The following is a 21,889-nucleotide window of genomic DNA, read 5'->3' as shown; positions in this document are numbered from 1 at the left end:
TAGTCAGAGGCTTTTTCAAGGGCACAGGTTCAAGGTGAGAGGTGGAAAGTTTAAGGGAGATGTACGGGGGAAGTTTTTCACACAGAGAGTGGTGGTGCCTGGAACGTGCTGCCAGAGGAAGTGGTGGAAGCAAGCACATTAGCAACATTTAAGAGGCATCTGGGTGGATACATAAATAGGGAAGGAATAGAGAGATATGGACCAAATCAGGGCAGAAGATTTTAAGTATAGTTATGGCATCATGATCAGCAGAAAATTGGAGGGCCGAAGGGCCTGTTCCTGTGCTGTATTTTTCTTTGTCCTTTGTTCTTTCTTTGTTCAAAATGGTTTTATGAATGGGAATTGTCTTTGAAAAATCTATTAGAGTTCTCTGAGGAAGGAACAAGCAGGGTGGATAAAGGAAAACCAACTGTGCAGCATATCTGGATTTTCAAAACAGACTCAATAAGGTGACACATAGAGGGTTTACTGTATGAGTTAAGACCTCTTGGAATATATTAGCGTGGGGGCATAGAAGATTAGCTAACAGGAAAGTGAGTTGGGATAAATGAGCGATTTTCAGGATGCAAACTAACTAGTGACTTGAATAAAGGGATTGAGTGTGTCGTACTCTGCCACAAATATAGGTGGGAAAGCAAGTTGTGAGGAGCATGCCCTGGTGTTAAGGGTAGATCCTGGCATGGATGGAGGATTGGTTGACTCGAAGAAGGTAGAGAGTGGGGATAAAGGGGTCTTTCTCAGGATGGCAGCTGGTGACTAGTGGTGTGCCTCAAGGGTCAGTGCTGGGACCACAACTTTTCACAATGTACATTAACGATTTGGAGGAAGGAACTGAAGGCACTGTTGCTAAGTTTGCAGATGATACAAAGATATGTAGAGGGACAGGTAGTATTGAGGAAGCAGGGGGGCTGCAGAAGGACTTGGACAGGTTAGGAGAGTGGGCAAAGAAGTGGCAGATGGAATACAATGTGGAAAAGTGTGAGGTTATGCACTTTGGAAGGAAGAATGGAGGCATAGACTATTTTCTAAATGGGAAAATACTTAGGAAATCAGAAACACAAAGGGACTTGGGAGTCATTCTTCAAGACTCCCTTAAGGTTAACGAGCAGGTTCAGTCGGCAGTTAGGAAGGCAACTGCAATGTTAGCATTCATGTCAAGAGGGATAGAATACAAGAGCAGAATATTCCATCACATTGTTGACACGAGACTTGTAGATTGTGAAAGATTTTTGGGAATCAGAAAGTCTTTTCACAGAATACCCAGCTCCTGGCCTGTTCTTTTCACCATAGTATTTCTATGCCTAGCTCACTTCAGTTTCTAGTCAATGGTAACCCCCAGGATCATAGAATCTACAGTGCAGAAGGAGGCCATTTGGCCCATCGAGCCCACACTGACAACAATCCCACCCAGGTCCCATCCCTGCCACCACACATATTTACAGTCCTAATCCCTCTGACACTAAGGGACAATTTAGCATGACCAATCAACCTAACCTGCGCATCTTTGGACTGTGGGAGGAAAGCAGAGCACCCAGAGGAAACCCACGCAGACACCGGGAGAATGTGCAAACTCCACACAGTTACCCGAGGCCGGGATTGAATCCGGGTCCCTATAGCACTGTGAGGCAGCAGTGCTAACCACTGTGCCACTGTGCCGCTGGATGTTGATGTTGGGAGATTCAGTGGTGGTAATGTTGTTGAATGTCAAGGGAAGATGCTTAGATTCTGCATTGTTGGAGATGGTCATCACCTAGCACTTGTGCAATGCAAATGTTGCTCAACGCTTACCAAACCAAGCCTGTCTGTTGTCCAGATGTCACTGCATGCAGACATAGACTGCTTCATTAGTTGCTAAGTTGCAAATAGAATTGAAGACTAAATCTTGCACATGTGATGAGAATATTTGATTGTAATGGTCAGGTTATGTATAAAATCTTAGATTCAAAAACATTCAAGAAATCTCAGTGAAACCCCAGCATCCTCTTACTGATATCTTAATATTTGTTGCGATACTCTGGTTAGCCTTAGGTTGTGTCATGTGGTTCTTTGTAAATGGAATCGATTCACAATAGAAAGGTTGCAGCTTCTTCGAGATGACATCAAAGGGAACAAACCACATCCCTTTGAGTTTATTATAAATTACTCGAGAACTTCACTTGTAATCACAATAGGAGCAACAATGAAATCATTACAATATATTCTGCTCATTTCTTCGATTGTGGTTTCCCTCACTCCAACCTGTAAGTAACAAAATAAGCAACTTTTATACTTTCTGCATTTATATTAGGATTGAATTTTATAATAGTTAAATGGTAATGAGTACATTTTAAGCAGTTGCAATAATTAACCTAAACTTACATCAGCTAAAATATTAATATGTATTCCTTTTTGTATTTATTACAATAGACATCCACTTTCCTACATTTTGATGCACTTTAATTTCTTAACATTTTAGAAAGTATGAAAATAGTTTTCCAACAAAGTAACAAATCTAAGAGTATTTTGCAGAGAAAAAATATATATTTTGCTACCAAACTACTTGATAATATTCAACATCAGAACTGAATTATTGCTGCATGTTTGTCTGTTGAGCTAAAACAGTAGACTCATTCTCCTGGGGGTAAATTTAACTTTGCGTGATGGTGCAAAGCAAGTGATCTAGAATCATCAGTACATCTTACTCCTCATCTTATTATTTATTCCACTGAACATCATCCATGGGTCGGGATACAATATTGGATAGAGGTCTGAGCTCAGCAACAGAGACAAGCTACCCCACCAGACCAAACTTCTCAGAACATTGATCCTTTAGGTTTCACTGGGGGATTTGAGGGTCAAGAGTGTCTACCTCCTCCTACTGTGATCACCCCCCATCTCCATCCTACCCCAACCCCCATATCACTTACCTGACTATCAGTGGCCGATCCCATGGATTAACAGTGACTGAACAATTATTGACTGCCCTTCTGCACCTTCATACAGCTGGTTTTATTGCTGTGTACAGCTGGAGGTAGCTATGTGTTGGAAAGAGGACAAAGGAAAAATGGACAATGACGATTTATCAACTGGTTTGCTCTCCCAAACTCGTGGCCTGTCTCAATTTCACTGTACAGTCTTCATACTGAATGTCATGGACTAACTTCTTGTTTTGAATTGACGCTAAATCACTCTGACCTAAGCACTAGGAGTGAACACATTTGAATATGCTTTAAGAATTGACTCTTGAACTCATTCATGGTATTTGCACATAATGGGCAAGGCCAACATTTATTCTGTGTTTCCGTAATGCTCTTGAGAAAGTTCTGGCAGTTTCTTAGGGCGGCACGGTAGCACAGTGGTTAGCACTGCTGCTTCACAGCTCCAGGGTCCTGGGTTCGATTCCCGGCTCGGGTCACTGTCTGTGTGGAGTTTGCACATTCTCCTCGTGTCTGCGTGGGTTTCCTCCGGGTGCTCCGGTTTCCTCCCACAGTCCAAAGATGTGTGGGTTAGGTTGATTGGCCAGGTTAAAAAAAAATTGCCCCTTAGAGTCCTGGGATGTGTAGGTTAGTGGGATTAGCGGGTAAAATATGTGGGGGTAGGGCCTGGGTGGGATTGTGGTCGGTGCAGACTCGATGGGCCGAATGGCCTCCTTCTGCACTGTAGGGTTTCTATGATTTCTTTCTATGATTTCTTGAGCCACAATGTTCTGCCTGTTGAAGAGACTCACATAGTTCTATTATTTTCATGTCAGGATATTGTGTGGTATGAAGGGGAACTTGGAGGTGATATTGTTCCTGCGCACCTGCTTCCCTTGTCCTTCTAGATGGTCTAAGTTGTGGTTCGGGCTGTGCTGCCAAAGAGGCCGTTGTAAGTTTCATAGTGCATCTTGTAGCCAACTTGCACCATTGTTGGTAGAAGTGAATGCTTATGGATTGTTTTGTCCAAGATGGTGTTCAGCTTCTCAAGTGTTGTTGGAGTTACAATCATCCAGGTAATGGAGAGTTTTCCATTGTACCCCTGTCTTATGCATTGTACATCATCCAAAGGCTGCAGGGAGGCAGGAAATGAATCATTTGCCTCGGCATACTGAGTCTTTCATCTGCTTTTGGAGCCACAGTATTCATGCGGCTGGCCCAGTTAAGTTGCTGGTCATGAATGAACCCCAGAATGTTAATGGTGGAGAGGTTCAGTGATGGCAATCCCTTTGAATGCCAAGGGGAGATGGATAGACTCTCTTGTTAAAAGTGGTCATTGTTTGGCACTTAGCCCATGCCTGGATGTTGTCCATGCCTCGCTGTATGGTTCATTATATAAGCATTTTTAATAGAACTGAACATCGCAATAATCACCAAACAGCTCCGCTTCTTAACTTATCTTGGAAGGAAGATCATTGATGAAGTAGTTAAAGATGGTTGGGCCAAGAACAGTACCCAGAGGAATCCCACCGTGATGTGTTGGGGCTGAAATCACAAATTGAGTGAAATAAGGTTTGATGTCAAGGGCAGTTTCTCTCACCTCCCTTAAATGTATGGTGTGACGCTACTGTGCCTTTAAGAAATGTATTTTTAAATCATGTCCTCTGCAGTTTGTAAGCAGCCTTTTTTTCGTTGTTGCTGCCTGTCTGCTTAGATGTCCTTTTATTGCTGCTTAAATGGATAAAATTGGGTTCTGTTTATTTTTAATCTGGGCCTAATGCAATGTTGTGGAGTTTTACGAGTTTACAACTCTTTTGAATTGTTAGGGGGAAGAATGAATGACAGGTCAGGTGACAAGGGTTCTTTTACTATCAGTTTATGGCTGCTGGTTGCTATTTAGTTAGCAGGTGTGTCGACTCCTGGCTGAAGGCAGTGTGTGGGTCTCTCTCCCTGTTATTAGAAATTCTGCAATGTTGGAAGCAGTTTTTCTTGCCTTCCTGGAGTGAAAACTTTGCTGTAAGTGATTTGCTGGTTAAAAGCTAGAGGCCAGCAGTGGCTTTGTGTCTGCCTTGGGGTCTGCTGGAAATTGTAGGACTGGGAAGTCAGAGTTTCAGTTCTGTCCAAAGGATTGGTTCATAGCAGGTATTGTTGAGCTGCAAGGCCACGAGGGGAATTCTTATTTTCTGTGCCAAGCCTGGGTCAGGTGTATGTTTGTAAGGAGGTTTGTTGTATTGGAACAGTGCATCTGGTTGTTGAGGTTTGTACAATATCATGGGGTTTTTTTTCTCTTGTTTATAATTGGTAAAAGTTATTGCTAATTTTCTTTCTATGTGTTAATTGTATTCTTAAATAAACTTTGTTTGATGGGGACTCCCAAGTGGGTCATTTGGATCATAACTGCAGTGAAGCATTTCATGCTTACCCCAGCCAAATTCAAAGTGCAAAACTTATGGTCTAGGCTGACTTTATAAAATACCTTGGAGTTTCTGACCTGAATTATAATGGGAGTAAATTTTCCGGTCCCACCCACCACGCGAATCGTCTCAGAAGGAGACAGAAAATTTGATGGACAATTGAAAGTCCACTGACCTCGGACATGAATTTCCGATCTCAGGTCGGACAGGATCGGATAATCCCACCCTTTCCATATTCATATATGTAAAGATCTATATATCATAATTCATACTCGTTTCAACTAATAAAACAACATCTCAGTATCTTTTATATCTTTTTAATGCAGATCATGGTGTGGAAATTATCGGAGGCCACAAAGTTAAGCCCCATTCAAAACCTTATATGGTGTCTATCCAAGTTGATCACAAAAATGGCCGCTATGTACATAAATGTGGAGGGGCTTTGATCAGAAGTAGATGGGTACTGACTGCGGCACACTGCGAATTGTAAGTTATAGTGTGAACATGTTTTACTGAAGCATTGCTATGATTACTAATCCTCATTTGGAAACTACTTAGCTCCACAACTAGACAACTTTAAATAATTGCTTCCAAACACAGTAGTGACACCATTAATGTTAAGCAGTGGAGGAAAGAAATTTTTACACAGCAAGTGGTTAGGGTTTAGAATGCACTGCCTGGGAATGTGATGGAGGAGGATTCCGTTGAGGCATTCAAGAGGAAACTGGATTATTATCTGAAAAGAAAGAATGTACAGGGCTGGAGGAAGAAGGCAGGGGAGTGGTACTAGGTGAATTGCTCCTACTGAAAGTCAGTGCAGAATTACAGGCTGAACGGCCTCCTTCTGTGCTGTAGCAATTCTATGATTCTGTGACCTCCATCTGTGCACTTTTCTTCACAAATAACTAAACCACTGCATTTACACTGCAGATCAAAATAATAAATGCCGTTACCAGAAATTTGAAATAGAACAGAACATTCTGGAAATGCACAACATGTCAGTCAGCATCTGATGAAGAATTCCACTTAAACTCCAACTCTTCAGACACTGACTAAGCTGATATTTAATTCCGTCGTGTTGTGTTTTTATTTCCATGATAATCTGTCTTATTGAATGTCTGCATGAAATGCAGAAGCTGTACGTACACGAGGGAGAAGGAGGCATATGGGAAGAGTTGGAGTGGAAGCAAGTACGTGTGGAATATTAACACTGGCATAGACCAGTTCAACCAAGTGTCTTCCCTCTGCACTGTAAAGTCAATAGCAGGAATTCTCCGGCTGTTCACGACTGCAGGATTCTCTGGTCCCGCCGGCGGCGCACACCCAACCACGGGTTTCCCCACAGCATGGGGTGGCTTCAATGGAAATTCCCATTGACAGCAGCTGGACCCAAGGATCCCGATCGCCGAGAAAAACAAAGAGAATCTTCCCCATAGTTTGATGTAAGAATGAAAATAAGTAAACCGTAAGGGTTGGTAAAATGTTTTCAGTTTGATATCCTTACACTATTTGAAACTCTGATTGTTCTTTTTCTCCTTAATTTTTAAACATTGTCTTTTTTTAATGAAAGAATAATTATCTCTCTTTCTGACAAAACTCAGCAAAGGGCCTATTCAAGTAGTTCTTGGAGCTCATTCTCTCTCACGGAATGAGAAGAGTCAACAAAAGCTTCCGGTGAAGGAGCAACATCCCCACCCAGGTTTCAACAAAAAAACTCCGGAAAATGACATCATGCTGCTCGAAGTATGAACTTCATTTCTTTCATTTGGGTTTGTTTGTGGTGTTTAAAATTATTAATTTAGAAAGACATCGACGTTGAATTTCACAGAAGCGTTTGACATCTTCAGTCTCTTTGAGGAGAGGGTTTTGGCAGACATTGAGTGAGGTCTGGCAACACTTTCATAAGTTAAGTTACTGTCAAAGATTGAGACAAAAACATTCAGAAAATTACAGTTCCTGCGATGCAATTCTTCACATGGGAGTGCTGAGATTGGGTATCAGCAAGCTGCCTGATCCTGAACAGGTATCACAATTGAGCCTGACCATGTCTTACATAAGAACATAAGAAATAGGAGCAGGAGTAGGCCATCTAGCCCCTCGAGCCTGCCCCGCCATTCAATAAGATCATGGCTGATCTGAAGTGGATCAGTTCCACTTACCCGCCTGATCCCCATAACCCCTAATTCCCTTACCGATCAGGAATCCATCTATCCGTGATTTAAACATATTCAACGAGGTAGCCGTCACCACTTCAGTGGGCAGAGAATTCCAGAGATTCACCACCCTCTGAGAGAAGAAGTTCCTCCTCAACTCTGTCCTAAACTGACCCCCCTTTATTTTGAGGCTGTGCCCTCTAGTTCTAGCTTCCCTTCTAAGTGGAAAGAATCTCTCCACCTCTACCGTATCCAGCCCCTTGATTATCTTATAGGTCCCTATAAGATCCCCCCTCAGCCTTCTAAATTCCAACGAGTACAAACCTAATCTGCTCAGTCTCTCCTCATAATCAACACCCCTCATCTCTGGTATCAACCTGGTGAACCTTCTCTGCACTCCCTCTAAGGCCAATATATCCTTCCGCAAACAAGGGGACCAATACTGCACACAGTATTCCAGCTGCGGCCTCACCAATGCCCTGTACAGATGCAGCAAGGTATCTCTGCGTTTATATTCTATCCCCCTTGCGATATAGGCCAACATCCCATTTGCCTTCTTGATCACCTGTTGCACCTGCAGACTGGGTTTTTGCGTCTCATGCACAAGGACCCCCAGGTCCCTTTGCACAGTAGCATGTTGTAATTTTTTTCCACTTAGATAATAATCCAATTTGCTATTATTTCCTCCAAAGTGAATAACCTCGCATTTGTTCACGTTATACTCCATCTGCCAGATCCTCGCCCACTCACTCAGCCTGTCCAAATCTCTCTGCAGACCTTCTACGCCCTCCACACGATTCACTTTTCCACTTATCTTTGTGTCGTCTGCAAACTTTGTTACCCTACACTCAGTCCCCTCCTCCAGATCGTCTATATAAATGGTAAATAGTTGAGGCCCCAGTACCGATCCCTGCGGCACGCCACTAGTTACCATCTGCCAACCAGAAAAGCACCCATTTATTACGACTCTCTGCTTCCTGTCGGATAGCCAATCCCCAATCCACGCTAACACCCTACCCCCAACTCCGTGTGACCCAATCTTCTTCAGCAACCTTTTGTGAGGCACCTTATCAAATGCCTTTTGGAAATCCAAAAACACCGCATCCACCGGTTCCCCTCCATCAACCGCACTAGTCACATCTTCATAAAATTCCAACAAGTTCGTCAAGCACAACTTTCCCTCATGAATCCATGCTGCGTCTGCTTAATCGAACCATTCTTATCCGGATGGCCTGCTATTTCTTCTTTAATGATGGATTCCAGCATTTTCCCAACTACAGACGTTAAGCTAACCGGTCTGTAGTTACCCGCCTTTTGTCTATTTCCTTTTATAAACAGCGGCGTAACATTAGCCGTTTTCCAATCCGCCGGCACTACCCCAGAATCCAACGAATTTTGATAAATAACCACTAAGGCATCCGCTATTACCTCTGACATTTCTTTCAGTACCCTGGGATGCATTCCATCCGGGCCCGGGGACTTGTCCACCTTCAGTCCTGTTAGTCTACCAAGCACTGCCTCCCTGGTAACATTAATTGTATTGAGTACCTCTCCTCCTACCAATCCTCTATCGTTAATATTCGGTAAACTATTTGTGTCTTCCACCGTGAAGACCGACACAAAAAACTTATTTAAAGTTTCAGCCATTTCCTCATTTCCCACTATTAAATCCCCCTTCTCGTCCTCCAAGGGTCCAACATTCACTCTTGCCACTCTATTCCTCTTTATATATTTGTAAAAGCTTTTACTATCATTTTTTATATTTAGAGCAAGCCTAGCTTCATAACCTATCTTTCCTTTCTTTATCGCTTTGTTAGTCGTTCTTTGTTGTTTCTTAAAGTTTTCCCAATCTTCCAATTCTCCACTATTTTTGGCCACTCTGTATGCATCGGTCTTTAATTTAATATTCTCCTTAATTTCCTTCATTATCCATGTCTTGACCCTGGTCCTATTGGTTTTCAGCAATAGTCATTTGACAAGGATTAAGGGCCATTTTCTTTTACGAATCTTTTCTTGTCAAGCCTGCAGACCAACTCTGATTGAGTGAGGAGTGTTGGAGAACATACAGAAGCAACACCAGCCACACACCCAAAATGAGGTGCCAACCTGGTCAGGCTACGACACAGGGTTACATGCACTTTAAACTGTGGAAGAAGCACACAACAGACAGAACTAATCAGCATGCACTTCACTTCACGTGTGCTTGCTTTATGTGCATATCACTTCAGTCATACTGATTAGAAAAGAACTATGCAGCTGGAATACTGTGTGCAGTATTGGTCCCCTTATTTGCGGAAGGATATATTGGCCTTGGAGGGAGTGCAGAGAAGGTTCACCAGGTTGATACCAGAGATGAGGGGTGTTGATTATGAGGAGAGACTGAGCAGATTGGGTTTGTACTTGTTGGAATTTAGAAGGCTGAGGGGGGATCTTATAGGGACCTATAAGATAATCAAGGGGCTGGATACGGTAGAGGTGGAGAGATTCTTTCCACTTAGAAAGGAAACTAGAACTAGAGGGCACAGCCTCAAAATAAAGGGGGGTCAGTTTAGGACAGAGTTGAGGAGGAACTTCTTCTCTCAGAGGGTGATGAATCTCTGGAATTCTCTGCCCACTGAAGTGGTGGAGGCTACCTCGTTGAATATGTTTAAATCACGGATAGATGGATTCCTGATCGGTAAGGGAATTAGGGGTTATGGGGATCAGGCGGGTAAGTGGAACTGATCCACTTCAGATCAGCCATGATCTTATTGAATGGCGGGGCAGGCTCGAGGGGTTAGATGGCCTACTCCTGCTCCTATTTCTTATGTTCTTATGTTCTTATGTGGATGGAAATCAATGCTTGACCACCACTGCCTTACACAGTTCTCTAACTGAAGTCTTATTAAGATTTGATATCAGTTCCTTAACACTGCATGGTTTTTATTTTCTGTATCTCTTATGATAAAATCTAGAATTCCATTATTTATTTTTACCTCTTGTTCAACCCAGGGTGCTGCCTTGTCATGTGATCAAAATCTTTCCATGCTACACAGCACCACACCTGCTTCCATTTAATTATAATTGCTACAAGTATTTTTTAAACCAAAGTGTGCCACTTAAACACTAATGACATTGAATTTTATCAGCCACGTTTTACCCAATTCCCACATTCCTTGCATTGGTTTCTTAAAAAGAATTAGAAAATGATATCTACTCCAAACCATCCAATGGGAGATGTTAAATTTCTTACACATGGATATCTACATGTTGTTGAAGAGAGTAAATAGATCACACACACAGGTCAGGAAAATCCCAGATTCACGTTAATTACTGCCAGCTTGAACAGCGGTTACTTTCCTACGAATGGTTTCAATCACCCTCGGACTGCAAATTGATAACCAACTGGGAATCCTGCTCCAGATTGTCCGCTGATTGCTGCTGTGTGGATGTTGGATGTGAATTGGGTTGGGCTGAGTTGTGAACCTCCAGATAACAACAATAACCAACGCGGTCCATAAATGATAAACAACATCTGGAGAGCCAGAGCAGAGAGTAGTCAGTGCCCATGGAACCATTGACTGATCCAAGTCAAGAGTCTTCAATCCTAGAAGGGAGGTGTTTGCGAGGCAGGTTTCTCACAAGGAGAAGATTATAGACCTATTCTGGAATAAATCAATACAATGAGATCTTCATGTTTTGAAGAAGAGCAAAAATATTAAGTTTTTCTTGTTGTCCCATAGTTGGCCAGTGAAGCAAAGATCAACAAGAATGTGAAACTGCTCAAACTACCTAAAGACAAGGTTGCGGATCTGAAACGTGGAACACGCTGTACAGTGGCAGGATGGGGAACAACAACTATAGGTTCCACATCTCCATCTGACACACTTCAAGAAGTGAAGCTGTATGTAATAGATCGTAAAACATGCAACAGTAAGGATTATTACAATCATAACCCAGTAATAACCCGGGACATGATCTGTGCTGGTGACAGCAAAGGCAGAGAAGACACATGCTTGGTGAGTATATTGTGTTAGTTTATTATTTGATTACTAATTTAAACACTTTCCAAGCATTCAAGATTAATGTGAGAAACAAGGACAGAAGTCGACTCTTAATTCTCTTAACAATCTTCCTTTATTTAACACTTTAGGTACCAAACTGAACCTTATAACAGTTGCAACACTTTAACATTAACTCTTCACCAAAGATGAACTCTTCACTGAACATTAGCTGTTTAACTCTACTTCTTTAACTGAAAATAGATACTACCCGGTTTAGAATGGAATGGCCAGGTCCGCTCCCAATGTAGAATCTATCCTCGTGTTTTTTCTAAAGGTGCTCTTCAGGGCATTTCTTGTGACGGTTGATCTCTAGAGTTATCGCTGGAGACAAGGGACTGCACATCTTTTTTATCCAAAAATTGTTTCAACTTTCTGGAAGGTTCTCTAACACCCAGGCAATGGTGTAACCAGAAACCGATCGCATTGCTCAAAGAGACAATGGAATTACTTCGAAATGACTCCATAATGCTTGGTTCAGATAACATGAGGCTCACATCACATATGGGTTAACCCATAAATTTTGGTGCCATAGAGTCTAGCTCCAGCTAAACAACTCCCTTCATTTTGTTCAACACAGGAAGCTTCAGACCACATTTCCCAGACCAGGTCACTATTCACAGTAACTCTGCAGCTTGCAACAGTTTCTAATTACATCTTGACCAAAAATCCCAGCATGCTTAACTCTCAATTACATCATTGTTTTTTAAAGCTAATATTGCCGTTATTATAGTCAAAATCATTGCCGTAGTTATCCTTTCTCCATCCACTAGCTGGTATCAGAGAAAATAATCACAACGTTTTAGAATTTCTGTAAAAACATATGGGTTCTGGAAGGAATCCTGCTCTCCTAAGGTGCTTTGGGTTGTTTGTGACCACAAGCTCACTTCATCAAAGTTGACCCTGAACTGCCCTTGAAGTGCTCTTGGAAGTCACACAATTTTATTAAAATGCTTCAAGTAGGCAGCCCACCATCATCATCTTCTCAGGGAAAACAGGCACAAGCAACAAGGAGCTACTGGCTTCTGACTGGCAGACAGTTCTCGACGGGTGGGATTTGTGCTCCCGGGATCCTTGACCCTGGAGTAGATCAACCACTACCCAATTAACTCCCTGACTGGTACTTAATGAAGTGGAAGAAAAAATGAAAATATTCATCCAATTTCTGTTAAAATAGCATCTCAATTAAATACATGACACATAAAAGATAAATGCCTTCACTGCAAGAAACTCACAGACACCTGTCATATCATAGAATTATAAACACAAAAGGACACCAGTTGACCTGTTATGTCTTTGTAAAAGTAAACATGGTCAGTCCCACATCTTAGCTTTCTCCGGTAATCCTTAACTTCCTCATCACCTGTCCAACTCAATTTTAAAATTATTTATGTTATCAGCTTCGACCATCTTTCCAGGTAAAGTGTTCCAGTTCCTGATAACTTTGTGAGTGAAAGAAATTCTCCCCATCTCTCATTGAATCATAGAATCCCGACAGAAGGAGGCCATTCAGCCCATCGAGTCTGCACCGACAACAATCCCACTCAGGCCCTATCCTTGCAACCCCATGTAATCCCCCTGACACTAAGGGGCAATCCCACCCAGACCTGTTCCCCGTAACCCCAAGTATTTATCCCACTAATCCCCCTACCCTACACATCTTGGGACACTAAGGGGCAATTTAGCATGGCAAATCCACCTAACCCGCACATTTTTGGACTGTGGGAGGAAACCGGAGCACCAGAAGGAAACCCACGCAGACACCCAAGGCCGGAATTGAACCCAGGTCCCTGGCGCTGTGAGGCAGCAGTGCTAACCACTGTCCCACCATGCCACCCTCTCCTCTTGATCTATCACTAAAATTTTGAATCTCTGACCTCTGGTCATTGACCTACTGTCGATGGTAGCCATGATGTGGAGATGCTGGCGTTGGACTGGGGTAAGCACAGTAAGAAGTCTCACAACACCAGGTTAAAGTCCAGAAGGTTTATCTGGCAGCACAAGCTTTCGGAGCACTGCCTCTTCATCAGGTGAGTGGGAGTTGTGTTCACAAACAGGGCATATATAGACACAAACTCCGTTTACAAGATAATGGTTGGAATGCAAGTCTTTACAGGTCTTTACCTGAAAAGACTCACATTCCAACCATTATCTTGTAAACTGAGTGTGTGTCTATATATGCCCTGTTTGTGAACACAACTCCCACTCACCTGATGAAGGGGCAGTGCTCCGGAAGCTTGTGCTACCAAATAAACCTGTTGGACTCTAACCTGGTGTTGTGAGACTTCTTATTGACCTACTGACCAGAGGGAACAGCCTTTCTCTGTATACCCCTCATCACCTTGAAAACCCTCATTAGGTCACTTCTTAACCTTTTCTCTTCCAAGGAGAACAATCCTAACTGTGGTAACCTTTCCTCATAACTGAAACCCTAACCCTGATAATTCCTCCTTTATAACCTTCTTGGGTTTTCACATCTTCCCTGAAGTGTGGTGCCATAATAGTCCAGCTGAGACTTTACCAGTGTTGTATGATCTTTACGAATGATTATTTACTTTTATATTCCAGGCCTCCCTATATATATCAATTAACTCATATGCTTTTTAAATGAAATAAAAGTGGAAATTACTGGAAATAATCAACACTCTGGCAGGCTCTGTGGAGGGAGAAACAGAGTTAGCCGGTGGAATTTTGCTATTTTTTGGCAAAGTGTCAACTCAGGCGGGGAAAGCAGAGTGTCGGCTGCACTGCCAGATTTTCCTGCTTTTTTGCACTTTTTCAAAAAAAAGTAGGGGGCAGGTCCCAAAGCCCACCCCATCAGCGACTTAGACGCTTGTAAAAAGGAACACCCTATGGACACAGAACCACTCTGCCCCTCCACTCCTCCCTCTCGCCCGATAGACACGGAACCCCTCCCCCACCACAGAACCACACCTGCCTCCGACCACGGAACTCCATCCGCCCCTCCCCCAACCTGGAACCCCTGCCACCTCCCCAATGGAACAGCCTCAGCATTACCCCTGGCAGTGCCAGGAGAAAGTGCCAAGTGACAGTGTTGGTCAGTACCTCCAGTGGATCGTGTCACCAGGTGTACATTGTGGGTGCCTGTGCCCTCACTCCAACGTGATGCACAGTCCAACATAAACGCCTGGTATACATATGCAAACAGATGTAACAGATCCTAGGGGGCTGGGAAAAGTCCCCTAAGCTGTTCCCGTCCCCTGAAAACAGGGGCTGAACAGCCCCCTCAATGTTTCAAATCCTCATGACTCTACTCTTGAAACATTAACTCTGTTTTCCTCTCCCCACAGATGCTGCCAGACATGCTGAGTTTTTCTAGCATTTTCTACATTTGTTTCAGGTTTCCAGCATCCGCAATATTTTGCTTTTTAAATGATTTTAACAACTTGTCCTGCCACAGTTAAGGATTTGTGTATTTGGACACAAAAGCAATTTCAAAACCATAAGAACATCGGAAATAGCAGCAGGAGTAGGCCATTCAGCCCATCAAGCCTGCTCCATTATTCAAACAGATCATGGCTGATCATCTACCTCAGCACCATTTTTCCCACTTCTCCATATCTCTCAATGTCATTCGTATCCAGAAATCTATTGATTTCAGTCTTGAATATTCTTAATGATTGAACTTCCACAGCTGACTTGAGTAGAGAATTCCAAAATTCATCGTCCTCTGAATGAGGGAATTGCTGCTCATCTCGGTCCTAAAGGGGCTGCCCCTTATTCTGAGACTCTGTCCCTTAGTTCTAAACACCCCAGCCAGAAACATCCTCTCTACATCGACCCTTTTGAACCCTGTGAGAACTTTTTAAGTTTCAATGAGCAAGCCTTTCATTCTATGAAGCAGTCGGGAATACAGACCCAGTTTCTTCAGTCGCTCCTCATGGAATAATCCCACCATTCCAGGACGCCGTCTGGTGAATCTCCATTGTACTCCCTCGATGGAAAGTATATTCTTCCTTAGATAAGGAAACAAAACTGTACACAATACGTCAGGTGTGGTCTTACCAAGGCTCTATACAATTTCAGCAAGACATCTTTACTTTTGTACTCAAATCCCCTGGAAATGAAGGCCAACATACCATTTGTCTTATTAATTGTTTCCTGCACCTGCACGCTATTTATAGTAAATATACTCTTTCCACATTGGTCATCTGAAAATGCATCATTTCACACCCTTCTGCATTGAATTCCGTCTGCCATTCTTCTATCCATTTCACTACTCTCTCTCCATCCTCCTGAAGTCTACAACTAACCTCATCAATAGTGACTATGTTGTTGAGTTCTGAATCTTCTGCAAACTATATAATGTGGCTCACTATGAGTCTAGGTCACCAATAAAACTTAAGATTATTGATTAGGTGTGCAAGTCCACAAATCCTTGAAGGTGGCAACACAGGTGGAGAAGGTGGTGAAGAAGGCATATGGTATGCTTGCCTTTATAGGACGGGGTATAGAGTATAAAAGCTGGAGTCTGATGATGCAGCTGTATAGAACGCTGGTTAGGCCACATTTGGAGTACTGCGTCCAGTTCTGGTCGCCGCACTACCAGAAGGACGTGGAGGCATTGGAGAGAGTGCAGAGAAGGTTTACCAGGATGTTGCCTGGTATGGAGGGTCTTAGCTATGAGGAGAGATTGGGTAGACTGGGGTTGTTCTCCTTGGAAAGACGGAGAATGAGGGGAGATCTAATAGAGGTATACAAGATTATGAAGGGTATAGATAGGGTGAACAGTGGGAAGCTTTTTCCCAGGTCGGAGGTGACGATCACAAGGGGTCACGGGCTCAAGCTGAGAGGGGTGAAGTATAACTCAGACATCAGAGGGACGTTTTTTACACAGAGGGTGGTGGGGGCCTGGAATGCGCTGCCAAGTAGGGTGGTGGAGGCAGGCACGCTGACATCGTTTAAGACTTACCTGGATAGTCACATGAGCAGCCTGGGAATGGAGGGATACAAACGATTGGTCTAGTTGGACCAAGGAGCGGCACAGGCTTGAAGGGCCTGTTTCCTGTGCTGTACTGTTCTTTGTTCTTTGACTGCACATTATTTTCTTTTTGTAGGTAATTTATACTTTAGACTATGGAAATAAACAATTCCTTTTTGCTTATCATATATCAAACTCCCCATGGAATGTCAGTTCTTATGGTAAAGAGTTCACAGTTGTTCCCAGCTTCCGATGGGTTGCTTCCTTTTTACTTCCAAGCTGGGTAATGTCTGCTTACAGAACTGCCTTTCACCGTAAGGGTTACTCTGTAGAACTCTTTCTTCTGGCTTCAAGCCAGGCAAATCTTCCAGTCTCCTTTGAATTCTTACAAACACAGGCCGGAAATCTCCCATCCCGCCCAGTGCGGGAATTGTAGTGGGCGGAACAGAAAATTCAGCGGACAAACATCCATTACTTTGGGCAGGAGTTTCCGGTCTTTGGGCATGCATGGCGGAGAATCCCACCATCAGTCTTCAATTTGAGCATCAGCTCCCATCCAAGTTGTGTGTGCTAAACGATAAAGTCAGCATTTCCTCTGCTCCTGTTTTTGCTCTCTACCTTTTGGATATCTGCAAAAAATGCAAGATCAAACTACAATCCTGTAGTTTGTCTGTGAGATTCATGACTTTATAGGGAGGCCTGTAACTTGATCTCAAAAATGCCTTGTTTACTATCTTTTCCATAGCAATGAGAAACAAATTAGCTTTGTATCTAAGTATAAATGATAATTAGTTTTCCTTGAACCCAATTCCATTTCAGCTTAAAATGAAACAGATAGTTTAGAGCACAACTGCTTACAACCCAAAATCTGTAACATCTTTCTGGGACAATAGGAGACTCAGGGTCTATTCAGGATATATTCAAGGAATGTAGCCATTGTCACTAAAGTATAAATATTGCACACTTTCCTCTCAGTAACACATTGTGAGCCTTCAATTCATCTCTAACAATCAAACCACACAGCTTTCTGTCAGATAGACCCCAGAACAGGTCACTTGACCTACTTTCATTTATGCTAAATATAATCATATAATAATCTTAAAAACCAAAAGCAGCGGTCCTAAAATATCTTTTTTAGCGCTTTATGTGACACGGGTGTTGCTCGCAAGATTAGAATTTGTTGCCCATCTCTAATTGCACCTGAAGAGCTGGCGATAAGCCACTTTCTTGAATAACTGCAGTCCATTTTGTAGCAGCTTAGTAAAACTGAGCGGTTTGCTCACCCATTTCGGAGGGCAGCTCAGAGTCAACCACATTACTGTGGGTCTAGAGTTGCACATAGCCCAGAACAGGTAAGGATGGCAGATTTCCTTCCCTGCACTAGGTGGGTTTTTACAATAATTGACTATATTTCACACCACTGGGTTTATATCCTAGATTTTATTAATTTAATGTAAATTCCACTTGCTGCTATGGTGTGACTTGAACGCGTGTCCCCAGGGTATTAGGATGGGCCTCTGGATTACTAGTCCAGCAACATTACCACGACACCACAGTCTCCCCTCACAATTTAAACCATACAATTGTAACAATTGAACGACATTTTTAAAGGGAGGAATGAGCTATCAGGTGGTAAGGGCAGATTATAGCAGCAAATTCAAGAGTGGGCTGGTTAACCATTAGATAATATGTTTGACAGCAAGATGTGATGGGATATGATATTTCCTGGACCAACGAGATTAATTGCAATGTATACTCCAGGCATGTACGTACAAGGACATGGGTTCAAGTCACACCATAGCAGCAAGTGGAATTTACAATAAATTAATAAAATCTAGGATATAAACCCAGTGGTGTGAAATATGGTCAATTATTGTAAAAACCCATCTCATGCAGGGAAGGAAATCTGCTGTCCTTACCTGTTCTGAGCTATGTGCAACTCTAGTGATGTCGTTGACTCTGAACTTTCCTTGTAAGCCTTAACATGTACATCAATACTGAGTACCGTTCAATTTGACATGAATGTATTACAAATTGAACGGTTCAAATATAGCTAATTCCAGTTGATATCACCTTTCTCTCATTTTCATTTCTCTTTTCCAGGGTGATTCAGGTGGTCCTTTAATTTGCAAAGGTGTGTACAAAGGGATTGTGTCATACGGTCCTAAAAAACCAACAGCCAAGAAGCCTGGGATTTACACTCTCATATCAAAGAAATACCTGGACTGGATTCAGAAAATAATTGGTGTGCAAGCTTACAACATGACGGCTGAAGGATTATATTGAGTTTTGAGTCTTACTGTCACTCTGTTTTACTTCATAACTTGTTGAATTGCTTTGCTCAGAGAAAAGCCAGCATGTTTTTATCCAAAGCTCTCGTACATTGTACTGCATTAATTACAAAATGTAATAAAAACCTGAAATTCTCAATGTGTGAAATGAGTCACACTGAATCCTCTAACGGACTCATCTGATGAAGGGGCAACGCTCCGAAAGCTCGTGCTACCAAAAAAACCTGTTGGACTTTAACTTTGTGTTGTGAGACTACTTACTGTGCCTACCCCAGTCCAACGCCGGCGACTCCATGTTGTGTATAATGAAAGTGGGTTGAACTATTCTTGTGAATAAGTGCGATTCTGAAGTGATACTTTAGTGACAGGGCAGATTTCCCCTGCCTCAGAGATAAACCATTAATTTTTTATCTATTCTTTCATGTGATGAGGATATCACTGGCAAGGCAACCATTTGTTGCCCATCCCTAATAGCACTTGAATTCGCTGGGCTTTCTGGGCCATTGCAGAGAGCATTGCTGGGGGGTCTGGAGTCACATGTAGGCCAGACCAGGTAAGGACGGCCGATTTCCTGCAGTAAAGGACATTAAGGGAACCAGAGGAGTTTTAACAGCAATTGACAAGGGTTTCATGGTGACTGTTATTAGCACTAGCTTTACAATTCCTTGATTATTTGTTGAATTTAAATTCCACCAGCTGTGGTGGGATTTGAACTGTGTCCTCAGAGCGTTAGCCTGGATCTGCAGGTTACTAGTCCAGTGACATAACCGGTAAGTCATCATTTCTGCCTCTCCTCATCCAAACCATTAAAGTATCATGTAAACCACCGAACCTTTGAATTGAAACTGTCTCTTGTAACACAGGCAGTAATTACCATTCTTGGGTGTTAACAGTTCTTCAATAAACCTGCAGGGCATCTGAAATGTTGAGGCCCTCAATGGTGTGAGATATTGTGGCAGCTCCCAGCTTCAACAGAGGTGTAACATCTTGACGATACAATGCCATGTCAGCGCTGCCAATCCTCCCAGATTGCCTGGGAGTGTCCTGGGATACAGTAAGCAGCTCAGGATACAGTCTCCTGGGATATAGCAAACAACTCAGGTCCTTGTGCTTTCAATTTCCCATCACAGTTGTGAACCACTCACTCTGTGACCTCAGCAGCAGGTGGTGAGGATCGTCAAAGGTATGTTGGGTCAGGCAGGGGTGGGAAGGTGGGTCGGGGTTGGGGGGTATTCAGGTGGTCGGGAGGTTTGGGGGAAATGGGTGATCAGAGGGTCTGGGGGGTTGTTGGGGGTTAGGGGTAACTGGAGGAGGTGGGATAGTCGGAGGTGGAGGCCTTAGTAACGAAATAAAGGCAGCAGTTGAGGGGTGAGGGGTGGAGATAGTCGGGGAGTTGGGGTGGTCAGGTGGGGTGAGGGATGGTTAGTGGGACGGGAAATAGTCAGGGGGGTCCAGTGAGGGATCAAGAGTCCTTCATTCCCATAGTTACCCAGGAGTTGGGAATGGTTTTAATCTTTTCCTGGATAACCATTCTACTAAGAGAGCCAGAATCATCCAAAATCTCCGATTTCGATCAGAATATCGGATGGTTCCAGGTGAAGGGTATTTGCCCATCAGAAGTTTCACTTGCCAGGCAATTCCCATATAGTTCTCACACGGGGACCTCTGGGGGTGATCTCCAGTGCATCTTCCGAGGTACCTCCGGGATACAACACTCCAGGTAATGGAAGATCTGGGCTAATATATCCTTATAGAGATGCTTCCAACTGAACACACCCTAACCAGAGTTTTATTTGACTATATCATTGTTTTGAGTTCCAGTCCCTTGAGATAAAGGCAATGTCAATTAGGCATTTTAATTATTTTCTTTATAATTGTCCAAATTTAGAGATTTCTGTACATAGCCCTAAATGGCTCTGTTCTTTCTCAGTTCCTGCTTTCTCACTACTTAGTACCATAGAAAGAAAGATCAGAGTATTTTCTAAGTGGATGATCTCACTCTTTCCACACTAAACTTCAACTGCTGCAGTTACCCCACTGATCGAATCTATTAATGTCCTATTGAAATGTCCTTTCAACTCCCATCTACAATAATTGCTCTGCCACCTAACTTAGTGTCGACAACTTTCAACCAAATTCTGAACTCGTTATTACCTCATCTACGTCTTTGGTAAATACAGGGAATAACAACATCAAGACAGATTTCTAAGGGGCAGTACTGGTCATATTCTGTCAACTGGATTACATACACATATGGCAAAAGACAAGTAACATTTGTGCCATAGAGATGCCAGCTAATGACATTCTCCAACAAAAGAGAATCTAATCATCTCCCCTCATTCAATGGTGTAACCATCACTGAATCCCCCACTATCAACATCCTTGGAATTACCATTGACCAAAAATTCAACTGAACTAACCATATAAACACTGTGGCTATAAGAGCAGGTCAGAGGTTAGAAATCCTGCAGTGAGTAACTCAGCTCCTGACTCCCCAAAGCTTGTCCACAGTCTACAAGGCACAAGTCAGGAATGTAATGGAATACTCGTGTCTTACCTGGATGAGTGCAGCTCCAAACAACACTCAAGAAGCTTGACACCATCCAGGACAAAACAGCCCACTTGACTGGTATCCCTTTCACAAACATTCACTCATTCCACCACCAATGCACAGTAGCAACAGTGTGTACCATCTACAAGATGTACTGCAGGAACACACCAAGGTTCCTTCGACAACACCTTCCAAACCCATGAATGCTATCATCTAGAAGACAAGAGGAGGAGATACATGGGAACACCACCCCCTGGAGGTTGCCCTCCAAGCCACTCATTACCTTGACTTAGAAGTATGTCACCATTCCTTCACTGTCACTGAGTCAAAATCCTAGAACTCCCTCACTAACCACCTTCACCACAAGGACTGCAGCTGTTCAAGAAGGCAACTCAACATGACCTGGACAATTAGGACACTGAATGCTGGCCTAACCAGCAAAACCCCCATTCCATGAATGAATAAAAGAAAAATCATTGATGCCATGGAAACAGGCTGTCTAATCAATTGATTGGAGCAAGAAGACCTTACAATGGCTGTCTCTTCCTCATTAAAAGGACTTGATTTCCACCTCCTGAAGGCCAAATCCTGTCCAAAGCATTAA

The 21,889-nt window shown here is 42.9% G+C and overlaps 1 protein-coding gene across 1 annotated transcript; it reads left to right on the top strand.

The window, feature by feature from the left end:
• Window positions 1–2,167: 2,167 nt before the first annotated feature.
• Window positions 2,168–18,873, top strand: LOC144500095 (granzyme K-like). The gene is made up of 5 exons (XM_078222894.1): window positions 2,168–2,240; window positions 5,635–5,794; window positions 6,910–7,051; window positions 11,184–11,459; window positions 18,547–18,873. Exons 1-5 carry the CDS (start codon window positions 2,180–2,182, stop codon window positions 18,727–18,729), a joined length of 822 nt encoding a protein of 273 aa, XP_078079020.1. The 5' UTR covers window positions 2,168–2,179; the 3' UTR covers window positions 18,730–18,873.
• The last annotated feature ends 3,016 nt before the right edge of the window (window positions 18,874–21,889 follow it).

This window comes from Mustelus asterias, chromosome 1 (assembly GCF_964213995.1).
Source record: "Mustelus asterias chromosome 1, sMusAst1.hap1.1, whole genome shotgun sequence".
NCBI classification, from domain to species: domain Eukaryota; kingdom Metazoa; phylum Chordata; class Chondrichthyes; order Carcharhiniformes; family Triakidae; genus Mustelus; species Mustelus asterias.
Note: the sequence above shows the minus strand (reverse complement) of the source record. Positions and strands in the feature narration are given on the sequence as shown.